The sequence below is a fragment of the Dromiciops gliroides genome, chromosome 3 (assembly GCF_019393635.1).
Source record: "Dromiciops gliroides isolate mDroGli1 chromosome 3, mDroGli1.pri, whole genome shotgun sequence".
NCBI classification, from domain to species: Eukaryota; Metazoa; Chordata; class Mammalia; order Microbiotheria; family Microbiotheriidae; genus Dromiciops; species Dromiciops gliroides.
The window spans coordinates 512,505,765-512,528,755 of NC_057863.1; the positions used below are offsets into that span (position 1 = coordinate 512,505,765).

The 22,991-nt window shown below is 39.2% G+C and overlaps 1 protein-coding gene across 1 annotated transcript in view; it reads left to right on the forward strand.

The window, feature by feature from the left end:
* The window catches only part of PIWIL4 (piwi like RNA-mediated gene silencing 4), a 71,603-nt gene that overhangs the window by 9,659 nt on the left and 38,953 nt on the right, over positions 1-22,991 (forward strand). Inside the window, exons 2-8 of the mRNA XM_043997329.1 lie at positions 392-467; positions 5,996-6,130; positions 7,336-7,550; positions 13,682-13,803; positions 15,317-15,397; positions 18,982-19,179; positions 20,834-20,945. Coding sequence (XP_043853264.1) covers positions 392-467; positions 5,996-6,130; positions 7,336-7,550; positions 13,682-13,803; positions 15,317-15,397; positions 18,982-19,179; positions 20,834-20,945 — 939 coding nt within the window. The remainder of the gene's footprint in view (positions 1-391; positions 468-5,995; positions 6,131-7,335; positions 7,551-13,681; positions 13,804-15,316; positions 15,398-18,981; positions 19,180-20,833; positions 20,946-22,991) is intronic.

Below are 22,991 nucleotides of genomic sequence, written 5' to 3' on the forward strand. Positions count from 1 at the left end.
ATACCTTAAGCCAAAATAAGGTCAAAATGGGTACATGATTTAGACATAAAAGGTGATACCATAGGTAAATTAGGAGAGAAAGGAATGGTTTACCTCTCAGATCTTTGGAAAGGAGAACAGTTTATGACCAAACAAGAGATAGAGAATATCATGAAATGCAAAATGGATGATTTTTTTTTTTTTTTGCAGGGCAATGAGGGTTAAGTGACTTGCCCAGAGTCACACAGCCAGTACATGTCAAGTGTCTGAGGTCTGATTTGAACTCAGGTGCTCCTGACTCCAGGGCAGGTGCTTTATCCACTGCACCACCTAGCTGCCCCCAAAATGGATGATATTGATCACATTAAATCCTCCTCAAATTCTTAAAGAAATACTTTGTTATGCATTTCAGAGTCATCCTACTGTGGGTAAGAACGAAGCCTCAACCAGCACTGGTGTCCTGGGAACAGGTAGGATTCCGAAGATATGTAAGTGGGTTAGCTGAGCCCCTGAGACACTATTTTGTTTGTTTGGGTTTTTTTAGTGAGGCAATTGGGGTTAAGTGACTTGCCCAGGGTCACACAGCTAGTAAGTGTTAAGTGTCTGAGGTCAGATTTGAACTCAGGTCCTCCTGACTCCAGGGCCGGTGCTCTATCCACTGCGCCATCTAGCTGCCCCCTGAGACACTATTTTGAAGCAGTCCCCCTGTCCTAAATCTGTGAGGGAGTAGTGAGGAGACCACTTCTTGGGCAAGAGAGCCCTTTCATTTAGAATTTTATTTTTCCAAATTACATGTAAAAACAAATTTTGACATCAATTTTTTAAAACTTTGTGTTCTGACTTCTCTTCCTCCCTCTCTCCCCATCCTACCCCCCAAGAACTCAAGCAATTCAATATAAGTTATACATAAGTAGTCATGTAAAACATCTCCACATTTTTTTCTTTCTTTCTTTCTTTTTTTTTAGAATTTTATTTTTCCAAAGAGAGCCCTTTCTAGAACATACTTTTAATCTCTTCTCCAGGGTTCTCCTGTGGCAGGTTACTTTTGGGGGTCTTGACATCCTACAGAACCAGCTTCCTTGCCTTCCTGGCATAGCTGGACAGGCCATATGAGGTAGCAATGTATGTATTCATGAAAGAGTTCTGCAGAAACCATTTCTAATTTTTGTTTGTTTGAAGAACTTAGTTGTTCCTGTATGGTGTGTGGCTGTAGATAATGCAGCTGTTTTTTCAAGGGCCCTACTAGAACTTATACATCTGAATACATTCCTTCTCTTATCACTAGAGGGCCGACCAATAGTCCAGCAATACCCAGAATTGCCCAACATTGCCCAGAATGTGCCTGGGGGCATTCATAGATGCATGTTATTTTAAATAACCTAACTTGTAGCAAATCAATATGCCTTTAGAACTAAATGCAAATACCTTGGGTCATTATTGAAAGCCTGCAGAGTAAGGGCAATATAGCCCTTTGGGCAGAGCCTTCAATTTGGAATCCAAGGAGTCAAAGGTCGTTTGTTCAAATACTGGTTCTATCACTTACTCCCAGTGTGACCATGGGCAAAGCATACCTCTGGGCTTCATTTTCTGTAAAAAGCTGGGGTTGCATATCTGATTGCTTACCGCCTCAGGGAGGGGGGAGGGGAAGGAGGGAAGCGGGGATAAAATTTGGAACTCAAAACTAAAACTAAAAATGGTTACTTTTTTTTAAAAAGCTGGGTTGGGCCTGAAATAATCAGGTTTCCTCCTACTTTTCTTTTTTCTTTTTTTAATTTTTAAAAATGTCTTATTTATTTTAATTTTTTTCTTCCTCCTACTTTTCAAAGCTTATTCACCTGACTATCCATTTCATGCACATTACATTCCATTTGTTGAGGGCGCAGAATACCCCAGAAGTTCTCTGTGGTACATCAAGGAATCTTCTCCTTGAGAAACTAAACCCATGACACATGGATTTGGATTGTCCCATTTGCTGTTGCCCCCAAACTCAGCATTCCATCTCCCACTTTTTGCCTTTGTGTATTCCTGCTGCCTGGAATGTGTTCCCAACTAATCCACCTCTTAGACTCCCATGCTTCATTCAAGGTTCAGCCCATGTGCCATCCAGTGCTTGGTACATGGTAGGTGCTTAATAAACGTTTATTGGTTGATCTTCAATGGGAAAATTTTCCTGTTCTTTCTCATTGCTAGTGCTCTTTCCTTTAAAGTATGTTTGTATTTTATCTGTTTACATGTTTTGTGCCACCAGTGGAATTTTTAAGTTCCTTGAAGGCAGGGATTTTTTTTTTTTTTTGGTTATGTCTTAGCATTTAGTGTGGTGTCCTGCACACATCAGAAGCTTAGTAAATGCTTTTGGATTGGATATTGGGTGAACCTAATTTTTTAGAAATACCTAAAAGTCATTTGGAGAGCCAAGTCAGATGAATAAGGTAAATACCAGTTTTTGAAGAATCAAAAGATAGGACTATTAAAAAATGACTTTTTTTTCCTCATGCGGATCATAAATTGCTTCCAAAAGACAATTGCTAAAGAGATGTTCCAGAAATATTTTAAATTATGGCTAATCACCAGAATGCTGAATGGTGAATAGGCCTTACAGAGTGCCTGTTTTGCAGGACAGTGCTCATTTGGGGTACACCAATTCTGGTGTCTTAGTATTCCACCCTCCCCAGATCACTCTCTTTACTTTATAGTAATACCTTATGTTTTATTTTTTGCAGTGATCTGCCTAGCAAACGCAAAAATATCTATACCAAATCTATACCAAAATAACTTTGCACTGGGCATAGATTAGTCAGGACATACATTTTAATTATATTCTTGGTTTCTAGAAGTGCATCATGAATTATATTATCTACATTGAAACAGTCTTTCTGTTTTTCTTTTTTTTTCTTTTTTCTTTCTTTCTTTTTTTTTTGCAGGGCAATGGGGGTTAAGTGACTTGCCCAGGGTCACACAGCTAATAAAGTGTTAAGTGTCTGAGGCCGGATTTGAACTCAGGTACTCCTGAATCCAGGGCTAGTGCTTTATCCACTGCGCCACCTAGCTTCCCCCTGTTTTTCTTTTTTATATAAATTTAAAATTTTATTTTAATTTTCAGTTCCAAATTTTCCTCTAGCTCCTTCCCCACCATGAAAATGGCAAGAAATATGATTCTTCTTATGCATATTTCTGCATTAGCCTTGTTCTGAGGAGAGAAAGCAATAACATTAAAGAAAGGAAAAAATATGCTTCATTCTGTACTCTGAGTCCATCAATTCTCTATCTAGAGGTGGATAGCATTTTATTTCATGAGTTCTTTAAAGTTATGGTGGGTCCTTGTATTTGATCTGATGATCATTTTATTGATCACTAAGCCCTTCACAATTGATTACCTTCACACTATTATTGTTACTGTGTGGATTGTTCTCCCGGTTCTGCTCATTTTATTTATTTATTTATTTATTTTTCTTTCTTTCTTTTCTTCTTCTTCTTCTTCTTTTTTTTTGTGAGGCAATTGGGGTTAAGTGACTTGCCCAGGGTCACACAGCTAGTAAGTGTCAAGTGTCTAAGGCCAGATTTGAACTCAGGTCCTCCTGAATCCAGGGCTGGTGCTCTATCCACTGTGCAATCTAGCCGCCCCTCATTTTATTTTTTATCAGTTCATATGTGTTTTCCCAGGATTTTTGAACTCATCCCCTTTGTCATTTCTTTGAGCACAGTAGTATTCCATCACAATCATATACCATATCTTGTTCATCCATTCTCTGATTGATGGGCATCCCCTCAGTTTCTATTTCTTTGCCACCATGAAAAGAGCTGCTATAAATATTTTTGTACCCACCAGACCGTTTCCTTTTATTTCCCTCTGTTTTTTTTAAAGAAATATAGGCTAGAATAAAATTCCACTTTAATGTTTGATTTACCTAGCAGTGTTTGCTACCAGCTCTAGCTTGGATTTTGGGATTTGCATAAATTCCTATGAATTATCATGTCCGGGGGAAGGCCAGCAATGTTGTATTTATTAATATGTGTGCATATCAGTCTCCCTGATAGGATGTAAGATCCTTGAGGGCAGAGATGTTAGATTCTTGGTACCCGAAGCAACTTGCTTTGTGCTTGGCACCTAATAAGTGCCTAATAAATGTTGTTGATAATGCACTTGCCTTCATGGGTGGGGAGAAGATGTGGGAGATAAAAATTTACTGGCTTTTCATGAATGGACATACAGCAGTGATGGGTTTATTTAGTATGCCAGACTCTAAAACTGGCAACAATCTCTCTTACCCTCCATTTGAGACTGAATCTTGGAGGGGAGAATAAAAGAGTAGAATACAGGGAGACATAACAGTGATGTCAGCTTTACATGAGGGAAATAGACTTAGAGAGTTATGATTTTTAATTTCACTGAAATGTGTCAACAAATCTATGGTACAGGAAGTTGTAAGACTTGCATCTTAGGCCCAGAGTCTCTATTGTGTCTCATCTACAGATGACTAAATATTTTTCTAGTACTTATTGTTTTATTTGTCTTCAGGCAATTGAAAATGCATTCATTAGTCAATAAACATTTGTTAAGTGCCAACTCTGTGTCAGACACTATGCTAAGCATCTGGTGGAGCAAAAGACAGTCCAAGTCTTCAAGGAGCTTATGGTCTAATGGGAGAGACAACAAGAAAACAAATTATGTACAAACAGGCTATTTACAGGGTGAATGGGAAATAATTACAAGGTGGAAGGCACCCTCATGAAGAGGGGTTGGGACTAATGCATTGTTGGTGGAGCTGTGAACTGATCCAACCATTCTGCAGAGCAATTTGGAATTATGCCCAAAGGGCGATAAAGCTGTGCATACCCTTTGACCCAGCAATACCACTTTTGGGTCTTTTGCCCAAAGAAATCATGGAAAGGGGAAAGGGACCCACATGTACAAAAATATTTATAGCTGCTCTTTATGTGGTGGCAAGGAATTGGAAGTTGAGGGGATGCCCATTAGTTGGGGAATGACTGGACAAGTTGTGGTATATGAATACAATGGAATACTATTGTGCTGTAAGAAACGATGAGCAGGAGGAGTTCAGAGAAACCTGGAGGGTCTTGTGTGGGCTGATGATGAGTGAGATGAGCAGAACCAGAAGAACAATGTACACAGTATCATCAACATTGAGTGTTGATCTACTGTGATGGACTAGATTCTTCTCACCAATGCAATGGTACAGAAGAGTCCCAGGGAACTCATGATAGAAGAGGATCTCCAAATCCAAGAAAAAAAAAAAAGAACTGTGGAGTATAGATGCTGAATGAACCATACTATTTCTTTTGTTTTTGGTGCTGATGTTTTATCTATTTTGAGGTTTCTTATCATTGCTCTGATATTTCTCTTATAAGATGACTAATGTTACTATGTATATATATATATATATATATATATATATATATATATATATATATAACCTATATCAGATTACCTGCTGTCTAGGGGAGGGGGCAGGGAGGGGAGGGAGGGAGAAAAAATCTGAAATTGGAAAGCTTGTATAAACAAAAGTTGAGAACTATCTTTACATGTAATGGGAAAAAAAATACTTTATTAATTTAAAAAAAAAGAGGGGTTGGGAAAGGCTTCCTGTAACAAGAAAAGATTTTAGATGGCATTTAAAGGAAGCCGAGAAGGCAGTAGGCTGAGGGAGAGTGTTCCAGGCATTGAGGACAGCCAGAGAAAATGTCCCGAAGCAAGAGATGGAGTGTGTCTCCTCTGTGGAACAGTCAGGAGGCCGGTGTCACTGGATCTGAGAGTACATGTTTGGGAGTAATGTGTAAGAAGACTGCAAAGGTAGGTGGGGATTCCCAACACAGACCTCGGTGAATTATAGCTCGTTATTAGCAAATATAGGCAAGTTTTATTTGCATTTCATTTCTGAGATCTTGAATTTTGTTGGTAAGGGAATTTTTTTTCCCATAGGCTAGCTCCAAATAATCTGACTAGAGTGAAAACTGCTATAGTACACTTTGAAATGAGAGCATTTGGTTCCTATTTCAGTCAAAGAAGGTGCATCTGCTGGAGATGGAGCTGGATGCACTCTTATCCAAAGAGGAGGGAAAACCTGGAATAGTTTTCTGGAATTGGGAATCTACACCAGGGAGAAGTTGGCACATGTCAAAGACAGTAAGACAGGTATACGGTCGTTATATCATGTACTATTTATACTGTTAGTTTTGTTCATTTAATGCAAGGGAATAGTTTTTCAGTCTAAAACACCTAAGTTTGTATTTTGTGTCTCTTAATTTTCTAATTTGTAAAGGCAATGTAATGCCACTAGGTGGCACCATGTTGCACGGAGAATGATCTGGAGTCTGAAAGACCTAAGTTCTCTTACTGCCCCAGATACTTATTAGCTGAGTGACCCTGGGCAAGTCACTTAATATCTCTTAGCTTCAGTTTCTTCATCTGTAATATAATAGCACCTCTCTCCCAAGGTTGTTGTGGGGATCAAATAGATAATCTATGTAAAGCACTTTGCAAACCTTAAAGCCCTATGTAAATTCTAGTTATTCGGATGTTATTATTAATAGAGTGTTGTTGGGCTTGGACCCAGGAAAACTTGAGTCCAAATTCCTTCTCTGAAATTTACTAGGTGTGTGACCCTAGGTAAGTCATCTTGCTTCTGTATGTCCCAGATGACTTCTTAGAACTTGTCTACTGAGTCATGGCAGGAGGTGCCTTCTGTATTAGTGGAGAGAGTGCCCACATTGGAAGTTCTCTGCTTCACTGGAGTCACATATCTTTTGGGTAATTTTCTTTTCTGTAAAATTGGCTTAAAGATTTATTACCTTATAGAAGGGGTTCTTAGATTTTTTTTGTCTGTGTCATAGACCCCTTTGACAGTCTGATGAAGCCTTATGGCTTCCTTTTCAGAAAAAAGGATTCTAAATATATAAAATGCATAAGATTACAAAGGAAACCAATAATCAAATTATTTAAAAACCCCACAGATCCCCGTTATGAACCCCTGCTTGAATGACCTGGGAGATGTCACTTCTTTTTACTGGGCCTCAGTTTCCTGGTATCTAAAATGACCTCTGGGATTTCTTGTTCAAAATCCTGTGATTCTATGCTTGGTTATTGTGTTCTCTTTTTATATATGATGTGTTTAAAGGTAGAATCACCTCTCCCTTTGTCTCCATGCTGATGCATGAGGCATAACTCTTGGGATCCCATTTTCCTCATCTGTAAAATTAACTAGGGTTTCTAAGATGCTTTCCAGCTGTGGCAGTCTGAAATTCCATGGGTGTTAGTAGTTCTATGAAGGATAAGGTAGCCTAGTTTTTTTGTTGAAACAAACAAAGAAACAAATGCAGAAATATGTTTGCTTTTTTCAGGTTCCAGCGGTGCTCCGGTGAAACTGGTCACTAACCTCTTTAATCTAGGTTTGCCCAGAGAGTGGAAGCTCTTTCAGTATCATGTGGCATTCACTCCAGATTTAGCATCCAAGCGATTGAGAATTGCTTTGCTTTATGGACACAGTGAGTTCCTGAAAAAGGCCAAAGTCTTTGACGGTACCATACTTTTTCTCTCAGAAAAACTAGAAGAAAAGGTATAGTATAATTTCTTTTTTCTCACCCCTGTGTATTATTAGTCACTTATCAACTAGAAGCATCTAGAAATTATAAAGTTTTGGGTTGAAAAAAAAAAGAAAAATTTAAACAGTTTTAGATCCATTGTGTGTGTGTGTGCTGGAAACAGCCCTTGTTGCTTGATAGAAATGGGAGATAACCTCCTCTTTCTCCTATTTGGGGGGCATAGTGGGAGGGAAGAAGCTGGGTACCTCTTCTGGGTAGTACTCCTTTTCTCTTGCCTACTCAGTGTGTGCCTGCCAGCTAAAAGCCTTCTTAATGACATTGTTTGCCCCTAGTATTGTAGAAACTGGAGCCTCATATCCCATTCTGCTTCATCTCCTTGTATTTATTGGCTCCAGCTTTTACTTGAACACAGTGTTCTTTGAAGAAAGAAGCACATTTTTCTGAAATAAAACCACCAAGTTTGTAAATGCACCCCTCCCCTGAATGATAAATGCTTTTTCTTCACTATTTTTTTTTTTTTTTTGTGGGGGAAATGGGGGTTAAGTGACTTGCCCAGGATTCCTGAATCCAGGGCCGGTGCTTTATCCACTGCACCACCTAGCTGCCCCTTCACTATTACTTCTTTTTTTTTTTTTTTTTAAGTGAGGCAATTGGGGTTAAGTGACTTGCCCAGGGTCACACAGCTAGTAAGTGTGTGTTAAGTGTCTGAGGCCGGATTTGAACTCAGGTACTCCTGACTCCAGGGCCGGTGCTCTATCCACTGCACCACCCTTCACTATTACTTCTAACAGATTTATTGGTTGGTAATTGAGCTCTCATTTAATTACTTCAGTCACTGGTTCTACAATTGCCCTCTCCCCAAATACGTCTCTCTGGTTTTTAAAAAAGGAATTGGTTACATTTCTGAGAGATTTTATTATGAAAGTTCAGTTCTTCAAATGCAATTGAATTGCTCATGTTCTTTTACATATTTGTTACCTTTAATCTTTTATTCCTGAAATAAGCAAGCATACTAGAATTTGTGTCTGGAAGTAAACCTTGGATTTGCTACTCACTAGACAGGAGTGATTCATTTATCTTTCTCAAGTCTTACCTTCTTCAGCCATAAAGTATTATTTTTACTACCCAACTCACTGGGTTATAATGAGTTTCAAATGGGAAAGTGTGTTTGAAAATGCTTCATAACTGGAAAGAAAATCACATTTATTCTTATTGTAATTACAGTATACACCTTACAAAACAGAACCTAATTCTTTTTTTGGGGGGGGGCAGGGCAATAACGGTTAAGGGACTTGCCCAGGGTCACACAGCTAGTAAGTGTCAAGTGTTTGAGGTCGGATTTGAACTCAGGTTCTCCTGAATCCAGGAACAGTGCTTTATTCACTGCACTACCTAGCTGGCCCCCGGAACCTATTTCTATAGAAAGGCTGAGTCAAGGATTCAGATTTGTGGCACAGTACATAGAGCACTGGACCTGGAGTCAAATCTGTTTGTTTTTTTGCCAGGCAATGAGGGTTAAGTGACTTGCCCAGGGTCACACAGCTAGTAAGTGTCAAGTGCCTGAGGCTGGATCCAGGGCCGGTGCTTTATCCACTGCCACCTAGCTGCCCCCTGGAGTCAAATCTATTATCAGTCATTTACTAGCTGTGTGTTCTGAGGCAAGCCCTTTGACCTGCCTGACTCAGGCTCATATAACTCACAGGCTTGTGAGGATCAAGTGAGAGAACATTTGTAAAGTCCTTTGCAAACCTTCAAGTGCTGTATAAATGCTATTTTGTTATTAATATTATTTACTCTTCTAACCTCTAATCCTTCCACTCATTAAAACTTCTTAGCATAAATTGAATAACTGTCTGCAAAACTAAATAATCAAATAAATGTAGAAAATAAAGCAGTAGAATCTTACATAAAACCTTAACATTTAACAAGGTAAACCAAATGAGTTAACAAACAAATCCTCTCAGAATGCTTTTCTTCAGTTTTACCTAACAGGCCCCTCCAAAATATTGCCTCCCTCCCTCCCTCCCTTTCTTCCTCCCTCCCTCCCTCCCTCTCTCCCTTTCCCCCTCTCTCCCTCCCTCCCTTCCTTCCTTCCTTCCCTCCCTCCCTCCCTCCCTCCCTCCTTCCTTCCTTCCTTCCTTCCTTCTTCCTTCCTTCCTCCCTCCCTCCCTCCCTCCCTTTCTCCCTTCCTCCCTTCCTCCCTTCCTCCTTTCCAGAATTGTATGCACAATTCTGGTTCTGCTGTTTTTGTTGTGCATCCTTTCTCATAGGTCTTTCCATATATCTTTGGAAATTTTTTTGTATGCTTGATTGCTTTTGGTAACCCCATTGTGTTGTATTAATCTACTGTACTTTATTTAACATTTAGACAAACCCTGTTCCCTATCATTGGAATATAGTTGTTACCCATATTTGCTTAAAATGATGAGTTTTGTACCTCATTGCACTTGCCATGCTGTTCTCCAAAATGCTTGCCACTAGTCTACAGTCCCACCAACTATGTATTAGAATGTCTTTTTTCACACAGCCCTGCCAATATTGAATTTCATTTCACCTTTTTAAAAGGTTGATATCAGTAGTTTTAAACTGACATTCCATCACTTGGAAGCAGTTTAGAAACTGCCACTAGAAATGCCCTCATTGGGTTTCCTTGAGGACCCATCCCCTTTGATGAACCCTCAAGGCTGCTCAGACTGTTGCTCTACTTATTGGTGTGATTTTAAATTGTTCCAGATGGTTACATTTAAGGTGCTGAAAAAAGAACAGCACACCATGTTCTGGTTATGTAGCATTCTCATTTAGTTTTGAGTTGGAGAATCTTTCAGTCCTAAGCCTCTTTCAGTCTTTTGCAGTATGAGTTAATTGAGCATTTGTTAGCATGTTAGGTCAGCAGGCCTGCCTTTCTTCCTTTGTGATCTATTCATTATCTTATTGCTAATTGAAGATTGTCTCATTCTTAGAGGTGTAGACTTTGGGACTGTGTAATGTAGGTTCCTGCTGTTAATACAGTGTTCTATATTCAGTCACTTTTTGAATTGACTTCTGCTTTTCCACTGGAAGCCTTTGTGACTTCTCCTCTGGGATGTATCTGAAAATGCCTACCCCACTCAGTGATTTTCAGGTGTCTTCATCACACCCATCTTGGCTGCAAGATCATTTTGCCTAAAGTAATTAATCTACTGTTTGAGTGGTTGTACTGCACAGATAGTGCCTTTCACCCGATATGAGCAATACCTATGCACAGACTCTCTTGGCCATGAAAAATGTACTTTGGTGGGATTAATCATTACTCACATTTAGAGCACTGACAGTTACATGAAGAATGATTTCCTAGCACCAGCTAAATTTTTCACATACTGTTAAGAGTTGGAAAATACTTTGAACGAGTTTAAAAGGCACTGGGTTCCAGTTCCCAGCTCTGTTCTTGCCTAGCTGTATGAACTTTGGAAAAGTCATTTGAATTCTTTGGATTCATTTTCTTCACCTATAAAATGACAGGATTGGACAACATGATCTCAAAGATCCCTTCTAGCCTATGATCTTATAAATCCAAAGTTACAAACATGGGTAGCAAGGTGAATGGTAGTACAGATAGTGAAAACAGAAGAACTGAGCTACTTTCTCAGTTTTAGTCTAATTACACAATTCTTTCCTGGACCTCACAATGTAGAATGTTGGAAGCGACCTTAGAGAGATGGTCAAACCCATCATTTTATAAAGGAGGAAACTGAGGTTCATGGTGATTAAATGAGCTATACAAGTTCACATAGGGAATTAATGACAAAACTAGTACCATAACCCTGATCGTGGGACCAGCACTCTTTATAATTGTAATCCTTATATTTTCTTATAGTGTTAAGGCAGAATTGCTCTGTTTTTTGGTTTTTTTTTGGTGAGGCAATTGGGGTTAAGTGACTTGTCCAGGGTCACACAACTAGTAAGTGTTAAGTGTCTGAGGCCTGGATTCGAACTCAGGGCCTCCTGAATCCAGGGCTGGTGCTCTAACCACTGCGCCACCTAGTTGTCCCAAAGTTTAGTCTCTAGTTTGTTTGTTTGTTTCTTGTGCTGGGCAGTGAGGGTTAAGTGACTTGCCCAGGGTCACACAGCTAGTAAGTGTCAAGTGTCTGAGGCTGGATTTGAACTCAGGTCCTCTTGAATCCAGGGCTGGTGCTGTATCCACTAGGCCACCTAGCAGCTCCCTTGTCCAGTGATTCTTAAATAAATTCTCCTTAATCTGTTTTCTAGGTTAGTAGTTTTTGATAAGATAATACCTTACATTTTCGGCTCTTTTTCAATATTTTGATATAGTTTTTAATATTTCTTGTTGTCTTATGAAATTATTAGCTTCTATATGGTACATTTTAATTTTCAGGGAGCTTGTTGTCTGGGTAAGGTTTTATACCTGAGTGGGATGGGAAGTACATCCACTGACCCCTGTAATAGAGACTCGAGGAGAAAGGAGGCCGAAGCATTGATTTTATTTCTTTCAAAAGAAAGGTGCACCACACTCACTGGGACAACCAGGAGGTATGACACACCGGGATTAGAAATCAAGCAGTTTTTATACTTTTTACAGACATCTAATTTGAGCAAAATGCGGTAATTGGGTTCAGCAATAAATCATTCTCCTGGAATGTTCAGCGATTACTTATTTTGCAACATTTTCAGTTTCTGCAACAACTTTATCATGTCTACGTAATGTCTTGGTGCAGACTCTTTGAAACAATTTTTAAGTTGATATGCCTATATTTAGAAAGGGGGGGGATAGTAGCTTCCCATTATTGCCTCTCTCTAGAGAAAAAATATATAGAGAGAAATAGGGGGCTCTAAAGGGCTTTAAGACTTTGAGATCAGATCACTAGGCCAAAGGGGGGGCACTTTCCATCTCAGTGGAGGGTCATATCCATATGTCCCTCTCATACCCCTTCTGCCAAACTGTTAATCTTCTTTCTAAGTCTCTTCTTCCTAGCTTTCATTTACTTTCCAGTTCTTTTCTCTATCACTCTCATTTCATTTAGAATTTTTAACTATTCAAACTAATTTGCAATAGTAATTTTTAAGCTCTTGCAAACTTTCTTCTAGGAATTCTAACTGATCTTGTGAGGAAGCTGTGTGTTTCTTTGAGGTTTTGCTTACAGATGTTTTAGAACTATTTTACTCTTCTGAGTATATATGTCTTGAGCATTCTCAAAATCTTTATTTTTTTTTTTTGCTTAGTCATTCTAATAGCCATCTGCTCCAAACAACCCAGTTTTCTAGCGTGGCTGGGAGCTTTGGAGTCTGTTTGTGATACCTGCCCTTATGAAAGATTCCCCTGTGCTGCTTGTCACAGTGTGGGGCTGAGTCTAGACTCCAATCCAGGTGACCTGCTCAGGGCTTTGAATCTGTGCAGAAAACCAAGCTGCTTTTCCTGGTCTGGGGTCTGGGTACTTGAAGATCTCTGGCAATCCTCCCATTGCTGGCCCAGCTCTGAACTCTGGGTGCTGAGTTCTCCACTGTTTGGGGTGCTGACCTGGGTTAGGCATGGGGCTGAGTCTCACCATCAGCTCTCTGGACTTCCTGTGAGTTGAGTCAGTGATTAGCTCTGGGCATTGTAGCTCAGAACTTTGGGCACTGAGTCTGTGATCTTTGTCCACCCTTACTCCATAGTTCCTGCTGTGGTCACTTGCCTATAGGTTGAATTTGTGATCTTGGGCTGAACAGATGAGTCAATTTATTTTCTCTTTTGATTTCTCTATCACTATTTACTTTGGTGTTCTTCTTGGATAATTTTTGGAGTAGTTGTGTGGGGATGTGGGGTGTACTGTTTGCCCCATAGACCAGACTGTGATTCTCACACCATAAATTATATATTCTTTAAGAATAGGAAGAATTGGGCCATTTTCTTCCAGGTTATTTTCTAGAATCAGGGAAGCACTTTGAACAACAACAACCATTGACATTTTATTTTACTGATTGCAATGAATGTAATGATGATGATTAATTAAATGCTAGCACTTGGACTTTTAAAGTTCCTTTCAAGTTGTTTTATAATTATTATGTCACTTTATATCTTGATTATCTTTCTTAGGATAAAATGTTGACTACTAAACATTCAATGCCTCTTATATATATATATATATATATTTTTTTTTTCTTCCCACAGGTCACAAAATTGTCAGGTGAAACTCAAAAAGGCATTTTTGTTACAATTGCCATTACATTAATAAGTGAGCTACCGTCAAGTTCTCCTGTGTGCATTCAGTTTTTCAATATTATCTTCAAAAAGTAAGATATTTTAAACAGAAATTCCTGTTAGATTAATGATGCCAGATATTGGCATCTAAAATTAGAAATTTTTAGATAACATTCTGAATAGTGTCATCATATGGAAGTGTTCTTCCATTTAGTGTGGATGAGACTTTTATGTTATTTTACATAACTTCTGTGTTATTGTACCTTGTTTTGTTTGTTTGTTTTGTTTTTTATCACAGTAGATTGTAGGGATAAAAAGTAAAGGCTTATCTGATGCCAGACAGAACACACAGAAAATTTGCATCTTGAAATATATGCTTGTGATCAGAGGCAACGGGAAATTTTCATGTGCTGTGCTGTAGGGGAGCCATGTAGGGCTCTTTTGGGGTTGGGGTTCTTTAGTCTGCAAAACTCATATTAGAAAAAAATATCTTATGCCCAAGTAAAAAAAGGCAAGAAAGCACCCCCCCCCCTTTTTTTCTCTCCAGGGCAATGAGGGTTAAGTGACTTGGCCAGGGTCACACAGCTAGTAAATGTCAAGTATTGGAGGCTGGATTTGAACTCAGGTCCTCCTGAATCCAGGGCCAGTGCTTTATCAACTGCACCACCTAGCTGCCCCCCTATATCTATCATTTAATAAGCATTTATGCTTATTGATTGATACTGCATTGGTCTTTTCAGCCACATTCATACAGAGACATGAATATTTTCTGTGTTGTCTTTAAGCATAGAGAACCACATTAACATGTATGCTTAAATCTATGCATATAAGGATTCAGGTTCTAAGACAAGTAAAGTTCAAAGAATAATGTCATATTTAGGTTCATCTTACTGTTTTTGTTTGTTTGTTTGTTTGTTTTGTAGTGAGGCAATTGGGGTTAAGTGACTTGCCCAGGGTCACACAGCTAGTAAGTGTTAAGTGTCTGAGGCCGTATTTGAACTCAGGTACTCCTGACTCCAGGGTCGGTGCTCTATCCACTGCGCCATCTAGCTGCCCCCATCTTACTGTTTTAAATATTGTTAGTATCTGTTCCTCAAAACCTACTGTTAAATTTTCATTGTAGGCATTTGCATCTCAAATCCACTAACTACAAATTGGGTCTGTGTTTATTATTTTATTTGTTGTCTAAACTTAAGAAAATGATGGCGAGGAAATGATAATAATCAGATTAAACATGAATGTGTGTCATGTAGCTGGTTGTTCAACTTTTATCAACACACCTCTGATTTTTAATAATATAATTAGTCACTAAGAATTCTGGGCAGTGAGGTAGCACGGTGGATAGAGCTCCAGTCCTGGAGTCAGGAAGACCTGAATTCAAACCTGGCTTCAGATACTTATTAGCTGTGTGACTCTGGGCAAGTCACTTAACCCTGTTTGCCTCTGTTTCTTCATCTGTAAAATGAGCAGGAGAAGAAAATGGCAAATCACTCTAGTATCTTTGCCAAGAAAACCCAAATTAGGTCATGCAGAATTGGACATGACTGAACAACAAAAAGTTCTGACATCATTGTGGAATGCATACCAAATATAAATGTCTTCTAGGATCTTACGGAAGCTGTCTATGTACCAAATTGGACGGAACTTCTTTAGCCCTTCAGATCCAGTGGAAATTCCTCAACACAAGTATGTTATTTGAACTTCTTGTTAAATTAAAACTGTTATCCTTTAGGCAGCCTGATTTATAGTACAGTATTTCATCATCACATCTTAGGCCAAAGACTCCCTACCTGGCAGCAGATGTTATGGATTTTTTTTCTTTCTTTTTTTTTTTTTTTTTGTGGGGGCAATGAGGGTTAAGTGACTTGCCCAGGGTCACATAGCTACTAAGTGTCAAATGTCTGAAGTCGGATTTGAACTCAGGTCCTCCTGAATCCAGGGCTGGTGCTTTATCCACTGCACCACCTAGCTGCCCCCTGATGTTATGGATTTTAAAAAATTTTGGTTTTTCACCCTGGCAAGTGAGTGTTAGAGTTTAAGTAGAATAAGTTTGTTTGTTTGTTTTTTAAAGAAAACAAAAAGCTGTGTTATCCGTGTTACAGAAGGAATCCAGAAAATGAATTTTATTTGTAAGCTGGGGAGTAACTGAGACAAAATCATCTTCATTTCTTATGTTTAGTCTTCTAGCTGAAGTGAAATTGGGGGAACCATGGAGGTCAAGGTGAACTCATGCCTTAACATAGCCAGTCAAATCAAGGAGAGAACCATTAAGAACTATTCCAAGAGACCAGAGGAGTTTTAGATGGATTTTAGTCCTGAACTGGGAAATATATAGGAAGTAATACCTTAAACCTGTCTCTGAGTTGGTGATGACTTAATTTTTCAAAGTTAGAAGCTGGGACAGTGAAATATTGGTGGTCAGAGAACAGATGGTTGGTCATGTAAATAAAGTGTTATGGTCTCAAAAATACAAAAAATTTGGGGACCTTTATGGCTTGCTATATAAGAAGCAAGAATGTAGGGTCCCTGATAAGCTGTCACTGGGTACATAAGTCAGTTAGCATTTGTTAAGCACTCTGTGCCAGGCATTGTGCCAAGCATTAGGGATATACATACATACATACATACATCTCTCTATCTTGCTGTCTGTCTATGTATCTATCTATATAGCCCCTACCCTAAAGAAACTTAACTTCCTTTTAAAAACCCTAAATTTTATTTTTTTCAAAGATCCACCTTCTCTTCCTCTTACTGTGTCCCCTATTCCCCTTCTCCTCCCTCAAGTTCAACTTGAACCAGAGTTGTGGCTGTGAATGGGATAGAAAGGGATATAGGTAAGTGATGTTGTAAAGGTAGATGATATTTAATGATGGGTTATACATATGGAGTGAGTGAGAGTGAGGAGTAAAGAATGACGGTGAGGTTACAAACCTCACTGCGAGTAGGATGACGATGGTATGCTCAACAGTGATAGGGAAGTTCAGAAGACAGGTGAATTTGCGGATACAGAGAATGAATTCTGTTTTAGATATGTTGAGTTTGAGATGCCTATAGAACATCTAGTTCAAAATATCCAGTGAGGGGCAGCTAGGTAGTGCAGTGGCCCTGGAGTCAGGAGGACCTGAGTTCAAATCCGGCCTCAGACACTTAACACTTACTAGCTATGTGACCCTGGACAAGTCACTTAACCCCAATTGCCTCACTAAAAAAATATATATATCCAGTGAGCAGTCGGTGATGCAGTACTGGGTTCAGGAGGGACATGAGGACTGGATACATAGATTTGATAGTTATCTGCATAGACAGTGTAAATCCCAGGGGATCTGATGAAATCAGTAAGTGAAAGTACAGAGAGAAAAAGCAAAGAGAGCCCTGAAGAGCCTCAGGGCACACCTGCAGGTAGTGGGCATGATGTGGATGAAGATCTAGGCAAGGAGATGGAGAAGGAGCATCCAGACAGGTAGAAGGAGGACCAAGAAAGAGGTCAGGGTCACAAAAAGTAGGAGATGTATCCAGGAAGAAAGATGGCCAGCAGCATTGGATGCTGCCAAGAAGTCAAGAAGGATGCAGACTGAGAAAAGTCCCTTAGATTTGGAAATTAAGAGGTTGTTGGTAACCTTGAAGAAAACTGTTTCAGCTGAGTGATGAGGTTGGAAGCTAAATTGCAGACAGAACAAGGAGGATGTGGAAGCAGTGAACACAGACCACCTTTTCAAGGATTTTAGCTGCAACATTGAATGGAAATGTCACTATGATAACTAATGGGAATGGTGTAACTTGGTAACTTTTTTTTTTTTTGTGAGGCAATTGGGGTTAAGTGACTTGCCCAGGGTCACACAGCTAGTAAGTGTCAAGTGTCTGAGGCTGGATTTGAACTCAGGTTGTCCTGAATTCAGGGCTGGTGCTTTATCTACTGTGCCACCTAGCTGCCCCCCAAAGCATTCAGTTTTAATTATGTTATTGTGGTTCTTTTCATTTATATTGTTGTAATCATTGTATACATTGTTTTTCTGATTATTGTATATGTCTATTTTTGGGGACAGTTATGTAGTGCAGTGAATAGAGTGTTGGACCTAGAGTCCAGCAAATTTAAATCTAGCCTTATACACTTACTAATGGGCAAGTCACTTAACTTACATGTTCTTCATGTAAAGTGAGTCTAATAATAGCACCTGCCTCCCAGGGTTATGAGGATTAAATCAGATAATAATTGTAAAGCACTATAGTAGATGCTACATGAATGTTTACTATTATTGCTATCTTTGTTACTTAACCTCTCATTGCCACAGTGACTTTTTCTGTCTCTGTCTTTCTACCTCTATTTCCCCCTGCTTCTATTTCTCTTTGTCTCATGCTCTGTCTCTCTTTTTGTAAAAAAAAAATTGTTCTGGACACCAAATTTCTATACACATTGCAGAACACAAAAGAGGATTTTTTTGTGGGGCAATGAGGGTTAAGTTACTTGCCCAGGGTCACACAGCTAATAAGTGTTAACTGTCTGAGGTCAGATTTGAACTGAGGTTCTCCTGAATCCAGGGCTGGTGCTTTATCCACTGTGCCACTAAGCTGCCCACAAAAGAGGATTTTATATAAAACTGTGGATCTCTATTTGACACTGCTTGCTTTTATATATATATATATGTATATATATATATATATACCCACATACACACACACACTCACAAAAACAAAAACAAAAACAACAACAAAAAAACTAAGAGAAGGAAAGAAAAAAAGAGACCTTGTAACAAATTAGTATAGACAAGCAAAACAAATCCACTCAGTGGCCATATCCAAGAATGTATGTCTCTTTCTGAATCTTGTGTCTGTCCATAACTTCTGTCAGGGGGTGGGTAATGTACTTCATCTTAGGGCTTCTGGAGACATGGGGGATTATTACAGTGATCTTAAATCTTTAAGATTTTTATTTTCCTTAACATTGTTTCTGTCCTTACATGAATTATTCTTCTGGTTTTATTTATTTCACTATGTGTTAGTTCTTACTACCCAGGATTTTGTGAAATTGTCCCTTTGACAATTTCTTAGGGTGCAGTAACATTCCAATACATTGATATGACACTTTTTTAGCTGTACCCCAGTTGTCTAAGAGGCAAAGGCACCTTTTTAGATTCTAATCCTTTTCTATTTTATTTCTTTCCCTCCCCTCCCCTCCTCTCCTCTCCTCTTTATCCACTGTGCCATCTAGCTGCTTAATAAAAGTCTAGTACTCATGCATGATTTTTAAACACTTTAATTTCTTTTTCCATAAGACTGTCCCTGTGGCCTGGATTTGCCTTTTCTGTCTCACAGTTTGAAAATAAGCTCATGTTTACCGCCAATGTGACTCATAAAGTCTTACGTAATGAGACAATTCTTGACTTCATGACTGATCTATATAACAGAAAGGACAAGTCACACTTCATAGAAACCTGTGAAAAGGAGTTGCTTGGATGTATTGTTCTCACAAGGTAAGGATGCTGCATTCTTTACTTGATTGCATTTAGCGCTTAATGATTCACAGTGATTAGGAGCAGAGAAGGAATGGTAACAAAAGGAGTCAGTAGGCTCCTTTAGTTCTAGATTCTTTGCATCTTCTAAGATGACATTTAGCTAATCTGATCATTTAGCTATGTAGATTTGTTTGTGAGCCTAGAAAGATGGCACAACATTTATTGTCATCATTCAGTCATTTTTCAGTCATGTCCAACTTTTTTGTGACCCTATTTGGGGTTTTCTTGGCAAAGATACTGTAGTGGTTTTTCATTTCCTTTTCTAGTTCATTTTACAACTGAGGAAACCAAGGCAAACAGGGTTAAATGACTTGCCTAGGGTCACACAGCTAGTAAATGTCTGAGGCCGGATTTGAATTCAGGTCTTCCTGACTCCAGGCCCTGTGCTCTATCCTCTATACCACCTCACTGTTCCTGGGCATGGTATCTTGAAACCCCTGCTATTGGAGAGTCTGAGACTGGTGCCTGAGCTCTGAGCTATAATGCACCAGGTTGAGTGTCTATGCCAACTTTGGTACCAGTAACGTGAGTTCTCAAGACTGGGAAGCCTGCTGAGCCAGCCCAGGTCAGAAACAGAGCAGGTCAAGAATCTTGTGCTGATCAGATCAGGACCCTGAGTGTCTGCTATACTCCCAGACTGGATGAGATAAGGATACTTGCGCTCAAAAAAATAAATAAGGTATATGTTTCCCTTACTCAATAAACTCTAGTGGCTCCTACTGACTCTGTGATCAAATAGATCAAATCTTATTTTCATCTTTAGCTCTACTTTTTGTGATAGTTTTACAACGTATATAATATGCAGAAGGCCATGTATATTAATTTTAAATAAGTAAATATACAGATACTTGGGTACTTACTTAAAGATTATTTGCTTACTTTGCCATTGACCATTATCCCATTATTAAAAAAATCTTTGAGTATATACCGCCCCCCCATATTCATATTTAATAATTGATGTTATCTGGGAATTATCATACAACTCATTTTGTCTAACCGGAAACAAAAATGGGAAGGGGGAGTTGTAGGGATTTTACTGAATGGTTATTCCTCCAGAGTGGAGTACCTGCCCTTTGAAGAGTGTTTGACAGGGCCATAAGATGATCTATTGAGGAGGAGGTGGGTATGGGTGGGAGTGGGATAGGGTATCTACCTAGCTGCTGCTGTGAGTGTCTTGGTACCAATTAGGTTGTAATGACCCTGAGGACTAGGGTAGAAGGGGGTAGGTGGGAAGCTTGCACTGAAAAGGAGAAGAGAGTGGCCAAGTGTTGGAGGACATACGGACAGGTGTGGTTGTGCACATCCCATGATGTACACAGGGATGATGCAGGAATGGTGAGATTTGATCCATCTTCCCACTCCCTGACTGATTACAAGTCTTTTAGGGTCATGGTGCAGCCCTCTGGCTCCAATTTTGGAGTCTAGAGAGTTGTCTTGGCAGGTGAATTGAATTGTCCATGGTCACTTATGTTGTTTGTATCAAAGGTAAAAAAACCCTGAATCCCATGTTTTTCATTTGGTGAGAGCCAAATCCATTTACTCACTGCTGTTTGTCTTGTGCTCTTGGAAAATTAAATAAACAAACAAATAAAGGATTCTGATCTTTACCTAGGTACAATAACAAAACTTACCGGATTGATGACATTGATTGGTCTGTGAAGCCAACTGACTCCTTTCAGAGACGTGATGGCATCAAGATCACCTATTTTGATTATTATAAACAGGTATGTAAAACTTATGGCCAGGAAAACAATTATTCTACAAGATGAAATGAAAGAGAATTTCTTTTTTCCCTAAGTCTGTTGAAAGGGCCGCTAGATGGTTCATTGGATAGAGTGCTGGGTCTGGAGTCAGGAAGACCTGAGTTCAAATCCAGGCTCAGATATTTATTAGCTCTTTGGCCCTTGGCAAGTTATTTAACCCTGTTTGCCTCAGTTTCCTCATCTGTAAAATGAGCTCGAAAAGGAAATGGTAAACCACCCTAGTATCTTTGTCAAGAGAACCCGAATGAGGTTATGAAGAGTCAGACATGACTGAACAACAACAAAAGTCTGTGGGAAGGTTTCTGCTCTTTAATTGAATGACTAAATCTTTTCTCATTAAAATAGATGTGTTTTGGGACAGCTAGATGGCGCAGTGGATAAAGCACTGGCCCTGGATTCAGGAGTACCTGAGTTCAAAGCCGGTCTCAGACACTTAACATTTACTAGCTGTGTGACCCTGGGCAAGTCACTTAACCCCAATTGCCTCACCAAAAAAAAAAAAAAAAAAAAGATGTGTTTTAAGACATATTAAATAACTGAAAAAAGACTACAAAAGCACCCTACTCATAATAGAATCTAGTTCTGTGGCCTTGGGAAAGTCTATAGTGCTGGGCCTCAATTTTCTTATCTATGCAATAGACAGTTTGGTAAGTTTTGGTAAGTTTTGGTTCATCGTACATAGGTTATAATTAGAAAAACAGCAGGAAAACAATTTCTTACAAGTACTCATCTCTTCTCCCTAGTGGAGGACCATTTGAATTATATAATATTTGCTGCGTTATCTAATCCAGAGTGGTCAAACTCAGAGAAATCAGATTAAAATGTAATTGGGGGGGCGGCTAGGTGGCGCAGTGGATAAAGCACCGGCCCTGGATTCAGGAGTACCTGAGTTCAAATCCAGCCTCAGACACTTGACACTTACTAGCTGTGTGACCCTGGGCAAGTCACTTAACCCCCATTGCCCCTCCAAAAAAAAAAACCAAAACCAAAAACAAAAAAAATGTAATTGGGAAATATTTAATAAAATATATAAAAATGCAATACAACATAGATAATGTTAATTTATGGTTTTCTGACTCTGTGTGCAGCCTGCAAAGATCACTTTCTACTTGAGCTTGATACCACTGAAATTCTGAACCATCTCCCTCCTTATAGAAGAGCAAACTATGGACCTAGAGTGCTGGCCCTGATATCAGGAGGACCTGAGTTCAAATTCAGCCTCAGACACTCACTAACCCTGTGACCTGGAGCAAATTTCTTAAACTCTGTTTGCCTCAGCTTCCTCAACTGTAAAATAGGAATAATGATAGCACCCACCTCCCAGGGTTGTTGGGAGGATCAAATGAGATAATATTTATCAAAGCACTAAACACATTGCCTGGTACCTTGCTTCTTATCTGTAAATTGGGGATAGTAATAGTTACTCTGGGATTATTATGAAGAAAATGCCTAGGAAATCTTAAAGTACTATTAAAAATATGTTCCATTATTATTTCCTACCTGCCAGGGTTGCTGTGAGGATATGAGAAATATTTACTATTGCTGGGCATATAGTAGGTATTCTGTAATTACTAGCTGCTACGAGGATGATGGTAAAAGTGAAGAGATTTGATGGTGAAGGGTTTTGTTTGCTTGTTTGTTTTTTGTTTTTAACTACAATGGCTAATAAGTTAGATGAGATTTGGTTTAGATGAAAAAAAAGACTTTGTAAAGGGGGTGGCATAGATGTTGTAGAAGGTAGAGTACCATAGAATCACAGAATCTAAAGGTTGGAAAGGATTCAAGGGGCCATCTCATCCAATCTACACCTGAATAAGAATCCCTTCTATGATATTCCTAACAAGTGGCCATTGAACCTTTGCTTGAGAACCTGCAGGGACAGGAAATATGCTGCCACCCAAAGCAGTCATTCTGCTTTGTAATAACCCTAAGTATTAGGGAGTTTTCCTTCATATTCTGCCTCTTGGCAGCAAACATCTATTGCCCCAGTGATCCTCTGAGATCACT